General features: G+C 51.9%; 1 protein-coding gene across 1 annotated transcript in view; it reads left to right on the top strand.

The window, feature by feature from the left end:
* The window catches only part of LOC147094901 (perforin-1-like), a 60,616-nt gene extending 48,084 nt beyond the window's left edge, over nt 1-12,532 (top strand). The window contains exon 3 of the mRNA XM_085974529.1: nt 6,503-12,532. Coding sequence (XP_085830655.1) covers nt 6,503-7,372 — 870 coding nt within the window. The 3' untranslated portion in view covers nt 7,373-12,532. The remainder of the gene's footprint in view (nt 1-6,502) is intronic.
* The last annotated feature ends 2,319 nt before the right edge of the window (nt 12,533-14,851 follow it).

The raw sequence follows: 14,851 nt of genomic DNA on the forward strand, positions 1-14,851 counted from the left end.
TTTTCTGCCCCTTGGTGCTTCTTAGCTCCACCCAGACTGATTCTACATCTTGATTTTCTGAGCCAATATCCTTTCTCACTATTGCTCTGATTTCAGTCTTTACTAACAATGCCACCCCACCTCCTTTTCCTTTTTGCCTGTCCTTCCTAAATGTCGAATATCCTTAGATATACAACTCCCAGCCTTGGTCGCCATGCAGCCATGTTTCCGTAATCGCAATTAAATCGTATCCGTTTACATCTATTTGCGCTGTTAATTCGTCTACCTTATTACGAATGCTTTGTGCATTCAGATACAGTGCCTTTAAATTTGTCTTTTTAACATTTTTAGACATCTTAACATTTTTTTGTACTATGGCCCTATTTGTCTTATGACCACTTTTTCTTACCTGGACCCTATTTGTTAGCGTACTCCTTTGTTTGTACGCTCTGTCCCTTTCTGACACAATCTGGTTATCCTTACCCCAATCACTTTCCTGCACTGCTTCCTTGTCTTTTCTCTTTAGCATTCTAGATTTCTCTCCACCAGGACCCTCCCTCACTTTATTTAGTATAAAGCCCTATCTACCTCCCTAGTTATTCGATTCGCTAGAACTCTGGTCCCAGCATGGTTCAGGTGTAGTCCGTCCCAACGGAACAGCTCTCTCTTTCCCCAGTACTGGTGCCAGTGCCCCATGAATCGAAACCCACTTCTCCCACACCAATCTTTGAGCCACGCATTCATCGCCCTGATCCTATTGACCCGATGCCAATTTGCTCATGGCTCCGGTAATAATCCTGAGATTATGACCTATGTGGTTCTGCTTTTTAATTTAGTCCCTAGCTGCTCAAATTCTCTCAGCAGAACCTCTTTCTTAGTCCTACCTATGTCATTGGTACCTACATGGACCACGACAACTGGATCTTCCCCCTCCCACTCCAAGTTCTTCTCCAGCCCGGAGGAGATGTCCTTTACCCGGGCACTGGGTAGGTAACATAGCCTTCGGGACTCACACTCCTGGCTGCAGAGAACAGTGTCAATCCCCCTAACTATACTGTCACCAACTACAACCACCTTCCTTTTTACTCCCCCCACTTGAACGGCCTCCTGTACCACGGTGCTGTGGTCAGTTTGCTCGTCCTCCCCGCAGCCCCCGCACTGGTCCACAAGAGTTGCAAGAACCTCGAATCTATTGGGCAAGTGCAGGGACTGAGACTCCTGCAATACTACCTCCTGGATCCCCGTACCTGCCTCAAAGAGCAAGTTATTATCTAAATGGAGAGAAACTGCAAAGTGCTACAGTACAAAGGGATCTGGGGGTCCTGGTGCATGAAACACAAAAAGTTAGTATGCAGGTACAGCAGGTGATCAGGGAGGCCAATGGAATCTTGGCTTTTATTGCAAGGGGGATTGAGTATAAAAATAGGGAAGTCTTGCTGCAGTTATACAGGGTATTGGTGAGGCCACACCTGGAATATTGCATGCAGTTTTGGTTTCCATATTTAAGAAAAGATATACTTGCTCTTGAGGCGGTTCAGAGAAGGTTCACTCAGTTGATTCCGGAGATGAGGGGGTTGACGTGTGAGGAAAGGTTGAGTAGGTTGGGCCTCTACTCGTTGGAGTTCAGAAGAATGAGAGGCGATCTTATCCAAACATATAAGATTGTGAGGGGGCTTGATCGGGTGGATGCGGTGAGGATGTTTCCACTGATGGGTGAGACTAGAACTAGGGGGCATAATCTTAGAATAAGTGGCTGCCCTTTCAAAACTGAGATGAGGAGAAACTTCTTCACTCAGAGGGTAGTAAATCTATGGAATTTGCTACCTCAGAGAGCTGTGGAAGCTGCGACATTAAATAAATTTAAAATGGAGATAGACAGTTTCCTAGCTGATAAGGGAATTAGGGGTTACGGGGAGCGGGCAGGGACGTGGACGTGAGCCTAGGTTCGGATCAGCCATGATCCTATTGAATGGCGGAGCAGGCCCGAGGGGCTGTTATGGTCTACTCCTGCTCCTACTTCTTATGTCTTATGTCTTATGGCAGTCATACCCTCCTGACCCTGACCACGTGTCAATTCTAAAGTATTTAATCTAAGGGGTGTGGCTGTCTCCTGGAGCAAAAGGTCCAGGTAACTTCCTCCCTCCCTGATGTCTCGCAATGTCTGCAGCTCGGACTCCAGCTCCTCAACTCAGAGCCAAAGTTCCTCGAGGCGCAGACACTTACCGCAGATGTAGCCGCCCTGGAAAAAAAATGTCCACAAGTTCCCACATATTGCAGCAGCAACACATCTCCTGTTCTCCCATTATTTTACTTATTTAATTAATTAGTTTAGTGTTAATCAAATTATTTACCTCATTTAGTTTATTAAATTAATTAAATTAAGTTTAGTTTTTAAAATTTAGTTATATGTTAACTTAAAACTTAGCCCACAGTCACTACCAATCACATACCTGCCTTACCTGTGACGTCACACTGCCGTTTTCTCTTGTTGATGCAGGTCTGCTGCTGCTTTTATCCCTGCTCTCGGGCCTTGGTCTGCTCCCGCTCAGGTCCGCCGCCGCTCTGCGGGAGAAGTTAGGAAAAGCAAGCACCTCCTTCCTCCACTTTACAGAACTCCCACACTTACCAAGCTCCCAGTTGTTCACTCTGTGCCAAGCTGCACTCACAGGCCCCTGTGTTTATACTGTTTGCGACTCAGATGAGTCAGCACTGCTCGGCTACTGTTTCAGGAACCAGTTTAATCCAGTTAGCTGATTAACTAACTTCAGCGTCCCTCCAGCAGGAGAGCTTGCTTGTTGGTCTCTGCTGAAACCTGAAGAAACTTAAAAATTTTAAGTTCAGACTTTAGCTTAAACAGTTGATCTTACTTAAGAGCTACTAGCAATTAACACTAGATTTTAAAAGAGATTAACCCTTAAAACTCCCACACTTACCAAACTCCCAGTTGATCCGATTAGGCACTTTACAGCCTTCAATATCGAGTTCAACAATTTCAGATCATAACCTCAACCCCCATTACATTTTTACATATATTTTTTATCCACACCTTTGTTTTGGCCCGTCCCCCTTCTTTTCTCTCCCACATGGCAGCTGTCTCCCATTCTGCCAGCGCATTTCACACCTAATCTAGAGCCGTCTTTTGTCTCCACTTGTCCTATCACCATCTCGTCTCGTTTTGAATACCTCTTAATGTCTCGTCACTTCTCTTTTGTTCTTTCATCCCCATTTCCCAGCCCCCAAACTGGGCTTATAATCTGTTTCATTTCCTGTGTTTTCTCTCAGTCCTGACGAAGGGTTTCGACCTGAAACATTGACTCTGTTTCTCTCTCCATGGATGTTTCCTGGCCTGCTGAGTTTTTCCAGCATTTTCTGTTGTTATTTCAGATTTCCAGCATCTGCAGTATTTTGCTATCGTCCCAGTTGTTCAGTCTGTGCGCGCTGCACTCAGTGCAGTTTTGGTCTCCTTACCTAAGAAAGGATATACTTGCCATAGAGGGAGTGCAGCGAAGGTTCACCAGACTGATTCCTGGGATGGAAGGACTGTCGTATGAGGAGAGATTGGGTCGACTAGGCCTGAATTCACTAGAGTTTAGAAGAATGAGAGGGGATCTCATTGAAACACATAAAATTCTGACAGGGCTAGACAGACTGGATGCAGGGAGGATGTTTCCCCTGGCTGGGGGGTCTAGAACGAGGGGTCAATTCAATCAATTCAATTCAATTCAATTCAATTTTATTTGTCATATATGCAGCAGACGTGTGTACTGCAGAATGAAATGTTGATTTTTACGAGTCCTCCCAACATTGGAATAAATATGGCATAGCAATGATAAAAATACTAATAGAAATACAGTAATAATAAATAAAACAGCAGTAATAAATAATAAATTATTTGTTCATGAGTCTTATGGCCTGGGGGTAGAAGCTGTTTCGAAACCTGCTGGTACGAGACCGTATGCTTCGGTATCTCTTACTGGACGGGAGCAGGGCGAAGAGGTTGTGGCTGGGGTGGCTCGCGTCTTTGACGATTCTCAGGGCCTTCCCCCGGCACCTCTCGGGGTAGATATTCTGCACAGCAGGTAGTTTATTTCCTATAGTATGTTGTGCAGCTTTCACCACCATCTGTAGAGCCTTGCGGTCTGTGGCGGTGCAGTTGCCATACCAGGTAGTGATGCAGCCGGACAGGATACTCTCGATGGTGCACCGGTAGAAGTTGGTGAGAATCTGGGGGGCCATTCTAAATTTCTTCAGCCTCCTGAGGAAGAACAGGCGTTGGCATGCCTTCTTAGTTACAACATCGATGTGATGGGACCACGTTAAGTCCTCTACAATGAGTACACCCAGGAATTTGAAGCTGCTGACCCTCTCCACCTCAGCCCCTTCGATGTAGATTGGGGTGTGTCCCTCCCCCCTGCCTCAGGATAGGGGGTAGGTCATTTAGGACTGAGATGAGGAGAAATTTCTTCACTCAGAGGGTGGTGAGCCTGTGGAATTCTCTACAACAGAAGGCTGTGGAGGCCAAGCCACTGAATATATTTAAGAAGAAGATAGATAGATTTCTAGACACAAAAGTCATCAAGGGGTATGGGGAGAGAGCGGGAATATGGTATTGAGATAGAGGATCAGCCACGATCTTATTGAATGGCGGAGCAGGCTCGAAGGGCCGACTGGCCAACTCCTGCTCCTATTTTTTTCTATCATCTGTTTTTTAGTATTGTTTGCTGAGGGATTAATATTGGCCAGGACACCGGGGATATCTCCCCTGCTCTTCTTCGAAATCGTGCTGTGGGATCTTTTACGTCCACCTGAGAGAGCAGATGGGGCCTCGGTTTAACTTTTCACCTGAAAGACAGCACCCCCGACAGTGCGGCACTCCATCAGTACTGACCCTCCGACAGTGCGGCGCTCCCTCAGTACTGCCCTTCCGACAGTGCGGCGTTCCCTCAGTACTGCCCCTCCGACAGTGCAGCGCTCCCTCAGTACTGCCCCTCCGACAGTGCGGCGCTCCCTCAGTACAGACCCTCCGACAGTGCAGTGCTCCCTCAGTACTGCCCCTCCGACAGTGCAGCGCTCCCTCATTACTGACCCTCTGTCAGTGCTGTACTCCCTCAGTACTGCCCCTCCGACAGTGCAGCACTCCCTCAGTACTGACCCTCCGACAGTGCAGCGCTCCCTCAGTACTGCCCCTCCCACAGTGCGGCACTCTCTCAGCATGGCCCCTCCAACAGTGCAACACTCCCTCAGTACTGCCCCTCCCACAGTGCGGCACTCTCTCAGTACGGCCCCTCCGACAGTGCGGCGCTCCCTCAGTACGGCCCCTCCGACAGTGCAACACTCCCTCAGTACTGCCCCTCCGACAGTGCGGCGCTCCCTCAGTACTGCCCATCCGACAGTGCAGCGCTCCCTCAGTACTGCCCCTCCGACAGTGCAACACTCCCTCAGTACTGACCCTCCGACAGTGCAGCGCTCCCTCAGTACTGCCCCTCCGACAGTGCAACACTCCCTCAGTACTGACCCTCCGACAGTGCAGCGCTCCCTCAGTACTGCCCCTCCGACAGTGCAGCGCTCCCTCATTACTGCCCCTCCAACAATGCGGTGCTCCCTCAGTACTGCCCCTCCGACAGTGCAACGCTCCCTCAGTACTGCCCCTCCCACAGTGCGGCGCTCTCTCAGTACGGCCCCTCCGACAGTGCAACACTCCCTCAGTACTGACCCTCCGACAGTGCAGCGCTCCCTCATTACTGACCCTCCGACAGTGCTGTACTCCCTCAGTACTGCCCCTCCGACAGTGCGGCACTCCCTCAGTACTGACCCTCCGACAGTACAGCGCTCCCTCAGTACTGCACCTCCAACAAACAGTGCGGCGCTCCTTCAGTACTGCCCCTCCGACAGTGCGGCAGTCCCTCAGTACTGCCACTCTGGCAGTGCAGCGCTCCCTCAGTACTGCCCCTCCGACAGTGAGGCGCTCCCTCAGTATTGACCCTCCGACATTGCAGCACTCCCTCAGTACTACCCCTCTGACAGTGCGGGGCTACCTCAGTAGTGCCCCTCCAACAGTGCGGCGCTCCCTCAGTACTGACCCTCCGACAGAGCAGCGCTCCCTCAGTACTGCCCTGCCGACAGTGCAGCGCTCCCTCAGAATGGCCCCTCCGACAGTGTGGCACTCCCTCAGTACTGCCCCTCCGACAGTGCGGCGCTCCCTCAGTACTGCCCCTCCGATAGTGCAGCGCTCCCTCAGTACTGCCCCGCCGACAGTGCGGCGCTCCCTCAGTGCTCCACCTGGGAGTATGGTCTGGATTGTGGGGACGCGAGCCTCTGGAGTGGGTCTTAGATCCGGGACATTCTGCCACAGAGGGGAATGTGCAATCCACTGAGCCAAAGAGCTGAAGCCAGGTAGGTACGTGACGGAGAAAGGCACAGAAGGTGTAAGATGGAGTAGGGGGTAGGAGGAGGCTCATGTGGAGGGTAAGCAAGTGGGGCCAAACTTCTGTAAAATAACCTTAGTCATCCAACGTTGTTCCAGGTCAAGGACTGTCTGGAGGTGGAAGCTGAATTGAAAGTGAGCCCGAAGGCTGAAGTTAACGCCAAGTACCAGGCCTGCAAGGAGGCGCAGGACAAGATGGAGGGCAAGCGAAGCTTCCACGAGACCTACAGCGACCGGCAGACGGAGCTGATGGGCGGCAAGGCGAGCGCGGGAGCAGACCTCTTCTTCTCGGACGACCCCTCGGCCTTCACCACCTGGCTCGATAGCTTGGCCAGCCAGCCCGGCGTCATCTACCACGTGCTGGAGCCCTTGCACCTGCTGGTGCGGCGGGGGGACCCCCGGCATGCCAACCTGCGGGCCGCCATCAGCGAGTACATCGTCCGCAACGGCGAGGAGCGCAACTGCTCCCGGCCCACCTGCCCGCACGGGGCCCGGCAGGACCCCAGGGACCCCTGCTCCTGCAGCTGCCAAGGGGACAATCGGGTGGACAAGCTCTGCTGCTCCAAGGGGAAGGGCTGGGGCAAGCTGCAGGTGATGGTCAAGCAGGCCCATGACCTCTGGGGGGACTACAGCACCGGCACCGACGCCTACATCAAGGTCTCCTACGGCCCCCAGTTCAAGGCCTCCACCGGCGTGGTCGCCAATAACAACAACCCTGTCTGGAACGTCCTCCTCGACCTGGGCGACCTCCAGGTCGACCCCGGGATCCGGCTCAGGGTGGAGGCCTGGGACCACGACAGCGGCTACGACGACGACCTCCTGGGCTCCTGCGAGCGACCCCTGACCTCCGGCCCCCACAGCGAGATCTGCTACTTCAGCTACGGCAGCCTTACCTTTGACTTCTCCCTGACCTGCGGCCCGCACCTGGGCGGGGCCACCTGCCATGATTACGTAGCCCGCCCCGAGTGATGGGGGTGGGGGGAGGGTGGGGGGTTGGTCATAAGATGGCCCGCGCAGACTGGTGACCTACGACCTCTCTGCCGGCCTTGTGTACTTTCGTTCCCCGCCCCCTGCCACCCACCCTCTCCCCGCTCCTCTCAACACAACCGCTCGTTAAGAAAGAAAGACTTGCCTTTCTATAGCGCCTTTCACGACCACCGGACATCTCAAAGCGCTTTACAGCAAATGAAGTACTTTTTTAAGTTTTGTAATGTGGGAAACGCGGCAGCCAATTTGCGCACAGCAAGCTCCCACAAACTGCAACGTGATAATGACCAGATCATCTGTTTTAATGATGTTGATTGAGGGATGAATATTTGCCAAGATCCTGGGGAGAACTCCACTGCTCTTCTTCGAAATAGTGCCACGGAATCGCTTAAGTCCACCCGAGAGAGCAGACGGGGCCTCGGTTTAATGTCTCATCCGAAAGATGGCACCTCCGACAGTGCAGCGCTCCCTCAGTATGGCCCCCCGCGACAGTGCAGCGCTCCCTCAGTACTGCCTCTCCAACAGTGCGGCACTCCCTCAGTACTGCCCCTCCGACAGTGCGGCGCTCCCTCAGTATGGCCCCCCGTGACAGTGCACCGCTCCCTCAGTACTGCCTCTCCAACAGTGCGGCACTCCCTCAGTACTGCCCCTCCGACAGTGCGGCGCTCCCTCAGTACTGCCCCACCGACAGTGCGGCGCTCGCTCAGTACTGCCCCTCCGACAGTGCGGCGCTCGCTCAGTACTGCCCCTCCGACAGTGCGGCGCTCGCTCAGTACTGCCCCTCCGACAGTGCAGCGCTCCCTCAGTACTGCCCCTCCGACAGTGCAGCGCTCCCTCAGTATGGCCCCCCCCGACAGTGCAGCGCTCCCTCAGTACTGCCTCTCCGACAGTGCGGCGCTCCCTCAGTACTGCCCCTCTGACAGTGCGGCGCTCCCTCAGTACTGCCCCTCCGACAGTGTAGTGCTCCCTCAGTATGGCCCCTCCGACAGTGCAGCGCTCCCTCAGTACTGCCCCTCCGACAGTGCAGCACTCCCTCAGTACTGACCCTCCGACAGTGCAGCGCTCCCTCAGTACTGCCCCTCTGACAGTGCGGCGCAGCCTCAGTACTGCCCCTCCGACAGTGCAGCGCTCCCTCAGTACTGCCCCTCCGACAGTGCAGCGCTCCCTCAGTACTGCCCCTCCGACAGTGCAGCGCTCCCTCAGTATGGCCCCCCGCGACAGTGCACCGCTCCCCCAGTACTGCCCCTCCGACAGTGCAGCACTCCCTCAGTACTGCCCCTCCGACAGTGCAGCGCTCCCTCAGTACTGCCTCTCTGACAGTGCAGCGCTCCCTCAGTACAGTCACTCGGACAGTGCAGCGCTCCCTCAGTACTGCCCCTCCGACAGTGCAGCACTCCCTCAGTACTGCCCCCCTGACAGTGCAGCGCTCCCTCAGTACTGCCCCTCCCGACAGTGCGGCACTCCCTCAGTGCTGCCCCTCTGACAGTGCAGCGCTCCCTCAGTACTGCCTCTCCCGACAGTGCGGCGTTACCTCAGTACTGCACTGGAGTGTCAACCTAGCTTTTTGTGCTCAAGTCTCTGGAGAGGGAATTGGGCCTACAACTGTCTGCCTCAGAGGCGAGAGTGCGCCCAACAGAGCCACTGTTGAACTGGGGGGCGGGGGGTGGTGGGAGTGGACCGGTCCTGTGGGATGATGCGTCCGTCAGCTGTTCGACAGGGTGAACCCCATGATCCGTCCGCCAGTCCCTCAGAGCTGGGGGGGGGCGGGATGGGTGCAGAACCCGGAGGAGCCCCCTATATCCCTGAAATCCACCCAACACGGTGATTTCCTGGCGAGCGGGGTTGGAGGATGTCACTGGCCGGCGATGTGGGGCCAGGATACTCATCCCCCTCCCCCTCGCCCACACCACCGCCCAATGCCTGATTAAACCCCTCATCTTAATCTAGTTCCACTTGCTTCCCAGAGGCCCTTCCCCTTCCTCTGCGCTCCCCACACACACACACCAATCCTCCCCCCACCCCCTTGGGGAACAGTCTCCGGAGCCGAATATCCATCACATCAACCCAAACGTCCATCAGCCTGGGCGGATATTCAACTGCGTAGGGCATCGCACACCTGCAAATCTGCGCTTTCTAGGGACAGTCAGCAGGCACAGATCAGGAGCAGCAACCCCACGGCTGGATTGCCGCCCTCACTTGTAAGCACCGCGATTGCCAAATGCCTCCCCCCACCCCCGCTCGCCTAATCCGCTGATTCCATTACGTTTCCCCTTTGACCCCTGATGGTGAGACTCTCTCTTTAAAAGGGGTCCCTGATGGTGAGACTCCCTCATTAAAAGGGGTCCCTGATGGTGAGACTCTCTCTTTAAAAGGGGCCCCTGATGGTGAGTCTCCCTCTTTAAAAGGGGTCCCTGATGGTGAGACTCTCTCTTTAAAAGGGGTCCCTGATGGTGAGACTCTCTCTTTAAAAGGGGTCCCTGATGGTGAGACTCTCTCTTTAAAAGGGGTCCCTGATGGTGAGACTCTCTCTTTAAAAGGGGCCCCTGATGGTGAGACTCTCTCTTTAAAAGGGGTCCCTGATGGTGAGACGCCCTCTTTAAAAGAGGTCCCTGATGGTGAGACTCTCTCTTTAAAACGGGTCCCTGATGGTGAGACTCCCTCTTTAAAAGGGGTCCCTGATGGTGAGTCTCTCTCTTTAAAAGGGGTCCCTGATGATGAGACTCCCTCTTTAAAAGGGGTCCCTGATGGTGAGACTCTCTCTTTAAAATGTGTCCCTGATGGTGAGACTCTCTCTTTAAAACGGGTCCCTGATGGTGAGACTCCCTCTTTAAAAGGGGTCCCTGATGGTGAGTCTCCCTCTTTAAAAGGGGTCCCTGATGATGAGACTCCCTCTTTAAAAGGGGTCCCTGATGGTGAGACACTCTCTTTAAAAGGGGTCCCTGATGGTGAGACTCTCTCTTTAAAAGGGGTCCCTGATGGTGAGACTGTCTCTTTAAAAGGGGTCCCTGACGGTGAGACTCTCTCTTTAAAAGGGGTCCCTGATGGTGAGACTCTCTCTTTAAAAGGGGTCCCTGATGGTGAGACTCTCTCTTTAAAAGGGGTTCCTGATGGTGAGACTCTCTCTTTAAAAGGGGTCCCTGATGGTGTGACTGTCTCTTTAAAAGGGGTCCCTGACGGTGAGACTCTCTCTTTAAAAGGGGTCCCTGATGGTGAGACTCTCTTTAAAAGGGGTCCCTGACGGTGAGACTCTCTCTTTAAAAGGGGTCCCTGATGGTGAGACTCTATCTTTAAAATGGGTCCCTGATGGTGAGACTCCCTCTTTAATAGGGGTCCCTGATGGTGAGACTCTCTCTTTATAAGGGGTTCCTGATGGTGAGACTCTCTCTTTAAAAGGGGTCCCTGATGGTGAGACTCTCTCTTTATAAGAGGTCCCTGATGGTGAGACTCCCTCTTTAAAAGGGGTCCCTGATGGTGAGACTCTCTCTTTAAAACGGGTCCCTGATGGTGAGACTCTATCTTTAAAATGGGTCCCTGATGGAGAGACTCCCTCTTTAAAAGGGGTCCCTGATGGTGAGACTCTCTCTTTAAAACGGGTCCCTGATGGTGAGACTCTCTCTTTAAAATGGGTCCCTGATGTTGAGACTCCCTCTTTAAAAGGGGTCCCTGATGGTGAGACTCTCTCTTTAAAAGGGGTCCCTGATGGTGAGACTCTCTCTTTATAAGAGGTCCCTGATGGTGAGACTCTCTCTTTAAAAGTGGTCCCTGATGGTGAGACTCTCTCTTTATAAGAGGTCCCTGATGGTGAGACTCTCTCTTTAAAAGTGGTCCCTGATGGTGAGACTCTCTCTTTAAAAGGGGTCCCTGATGGTGAGACTCTCTCTTTATAAGAGGTCCCTGATGGTGAGACTCTCTCTTTAAAAGTGGTCCCTGATGGTGAGACTCTCTCTTTAAAAGGGGTCCCTGATGGTGAGACTCTCTCTTTATAAGAGGTCCCTGATGGTGAGACTCACTCTTTAAAAGGGGTCCCTGATGGTGAGACTCCCTCTTTAAAAGGGATTCCTGATGGTGAGACTCTCACTTTAAAAGGGGTCCCTGATGGTGGGACTCTCTCTTTAAAAGGGGTCCCTGATGGTGAGACTCTCTCTTTAAAAGGGGTCCCTGATGGTGAGACTCTCTCTTTAAAAGGGGTCCCTGATGGTGAGACTCCCTCTTTAAAAGGGGTCCCTGATGGTGAGACTCTCACTTTAAAAGGGGTCCCTGATGGTGAGACTCTCTCTTTAAAAGGGGTCCCTGATGGTGAGACTCTCTCTTTAAAAGGGGTCCCTGATGGTGAGACTCTCTCTTTAAAAGGGGTCCCTGATGATGAGACTCCCTCTTTAAAATGTGTCCCTGATGGTGAGACTCTCTCTTTAAAAGGTGTCCTTGATGGTGAGACTCTCTCTGTAAAAGAGGTCCCTGATGGAGAGACTCTCTCTTTAAAAGGGGTCCCTGATGGTGAGACTCTCTCTTTAAAAGGGGTCCCTGATGGCGAGACTCTCTCTTTAAAAGGGGTCCCTGATGGTGAGACTCTCTCATTAAAAGGGGTCCCTGATGGTGAGACTCTCTCTTTAAAAGGGGTCCTTGATGGTGAGACTCTCTCTTTAAAAGGGGTCCCTGATGGTGAGACTCTCTCTTTAAAAGGGGCCCCTGATGGTGAGACTCTCTCTTTAAAAGGGGTCCCTGATGGTGAGACTCTCTCTTTAAAAGGTGTCCTTGATGGTGAGACTCTCTCTTTAAAAGGGGTCCCTGATGGTGAGACTCTCTCTTTAAAAGGGGTCCTTGATGGTGAGACTCTCTCTTTAAAAGGGGTCCTGGACTATCAGCTCTCTTTCTACGTGCTCATACACTGGGTGTGAGATCGTTCGAGTGTCTATTTAAGGAGATCGGGGTGCGAACAGGATGTAACAGGTTGACAAGCTCGAGTTACCACAGCCCTGAAGTTAAAACCCAATATTTCCTTCATGTATAATGTGTAAAATAATATATAATGATCTGCACTCATAGCGACACAGCCATACCAACCTGTCTCAAAACTGTTTCAAATATTGCAATGATTTTTACAGGATAAAATTATTAAGTTAAATTAAAACTATTTCAGTCTGATTAAGTTGCTGAATTTTATTCTGCACATTATCACTTACTTCCAAACATATAGGGACAAGCAAGAGTTCTCACCCTCATGTTCCATCCCTGCATGGCCCTCGCCCCCCTCCCTATCTCTGTAACCTCCCCCAACAACAACTTGCTAGCAAACAAAATTTGACACCGCGCCACATAGGAACATAAGATAAGAACATAAGAAATAGGAGCAGGAGTCGGCCATTCGGCCCCTCGAGCCTGCTCCGCCATTCAATCAGATCATGGCCGATCTTCGACCTCAACTCCACTTTCCCGCCCGATCTCCATATCCCTCGATTCCCCGAGAGTGCAAAAATCTATCGATCTCAGCCTTGAATATACTCAACGATTCAGCTTCCACAGCCCTCTCAGGTAGAGAATTCCAAAGATTCACAACCCTCTGAGTGAAGATATTCCGCCTCATCTCAGTCTTAAATGGCCGACCCCTTATCCTGAGACTGTGACCCGTAGATCCAGACTCTCCAGCCAGGGGGAAACAACTTCTCAGCACCTAACATGTCAAACCCGGTAAGAATTTTATACATTTCAAGGAGATCACCTCTCATTCTTCTAACCTCGAGAGAGTATCGGCCCATTCTACTCAATCTCCTCAATGGACAGCCCTCTCATCCCAGGAATCAATCTAGTGAACTTTTGTTGCACCGCCTCCAAGGCAAATATATCCTTCCTTAGATAAGGAAACCAGAACTGTGCACAGTACTCCAGGTGTGGTCTCACCAAGGCCCTGTATAATTGTAGTAAGACTTCCTTACTCTTATACGCCAACCCCCTTGTAATAAAGGCCAACATGCCATTTGCCTTCCTTATTGCTTGCTGTACCTGCATGTTAACATTCTGTGTTTCTTGCACGAGGACACCCAAATCTCTCTGAACACCAACATTTGAAAGGAGGCATTGGACAGCTGACTCTAAGCTTGGTCAAAGAGGTCGGTTTTAAGGAGCGTCTTAAAGGAGGAGAGAGAGGCGGAGAGGTTTCAGGGAGGGAATTCCAGAGCTTGGGGCCCAGGCAGCTGAAGGCACGGCCACCAATGGCGGAGCGATGGAAATCGGGGGGCGGGGGGAGGATGCGCAAGAGGCCGGAATTGGAGGCCATTCAGCCCCTCGAGCCTGTTCCGCCATTCAATCAGATCATTACTGATCTGTACCTCCACTCCATTGACACACCTTGGCTCCATATCCCTCAATACCCTTACTCAACAAAAATTGATCCCTCTCAATTCAATTCAATTCAATTTTATTTGTCATATATGCAGCAGACGTGTGTATTGCACAATGAAATGTTGATTTTTATGAGTCCTCCCAACATTGGAATAAATATGGCATAGCAATGATAAAAATACTAATAGAAATACAGTAATAATAAATAAAACAGCAGTAATAAATAATAAATTATTTGTTCATGAGTCTCATGGCCTGGGGGTAGAAGCTGTTTCGAAACCTGCTGGTACGAGACCGTATGCTTCGGTATCTCTTACCGGACGGGAGCAGGGTGAAGAGGCTGTGGCTGGGGTGGCTCGCGTCTTTGATGATTCTCAGGGCCTTCCCCCGGCACCTCTCGGGTAGATATCCTGCACAGCAGGTAGTTTAATTCCTATAGTATGTTGTGCAGCTTTCACCACCATCTGTAGAGACCATCTCAGACTTGAAAGCTCCAGCCTCAACAGTCTTTTGGTAGACGAGAGTTTCAGATTTCCACTACCCTTTGTGCTTCCTGACATCACCCCTGGCTCTAATTATAAGGTGAAGCCCCCTTGTTATGGACTCCCCCCCACCAGAGGAAATAGCTTCTCTCTCTTGATCTACCCTATCGAATCCTTTAATCATCTTACACACCTCGATTAGATCACCCCTTAATCTTCTAAACTCGAGGGAACACAAGCCGCGTCTGTGCAACCTGTCCTCATAATTTAACCCTTTTAGCACCCCCCCCCGGGCATCATTCTGGCGATTTCGCGCTGCTCCCCCTCCAAGGCCAGTCTACCCGTCCCGAGGTGCGGCGCCCACAGCTGAACGCAGTAACTCCAGATGTGGGTCTGACCGGAGCTTTAAGCCTGCGTTTCTCAAACTGGGGCCTGCGGACCCCGGAGGGTCTGCAGAGACGTTGCGAGGGGGTCGGTGAAATAATCTGAAGGTTCAGAGTAAGAGGCGGAGAAATCCAGAGTAAGCGCCTGCAAAGAATCATAGAAACTCGCGCCGCAGAAGGAGGCCATTCGGCCCATCATCATAGAGTCATAACGGCACAGAAGGAGGCTATTTGGCCCATCGTCATAGAGCAATAACGGC

Source organism: Somniosus microcephalus, unplaced genomic scaffold (genome assembly GCF_052327205.1).
Source record: "Somniosus microcephalus isolate GS21.2 unplaced genomic scaffold, FLI_Smic_1.0 unresolved_chr1, whole genome shotgun sequence".
NCBI lineage: Eukaryota > Metazoa > Chordata > Chondrichthyes > Squaliformes > Somniosidae > Somniosus > Somniosus microcephalus.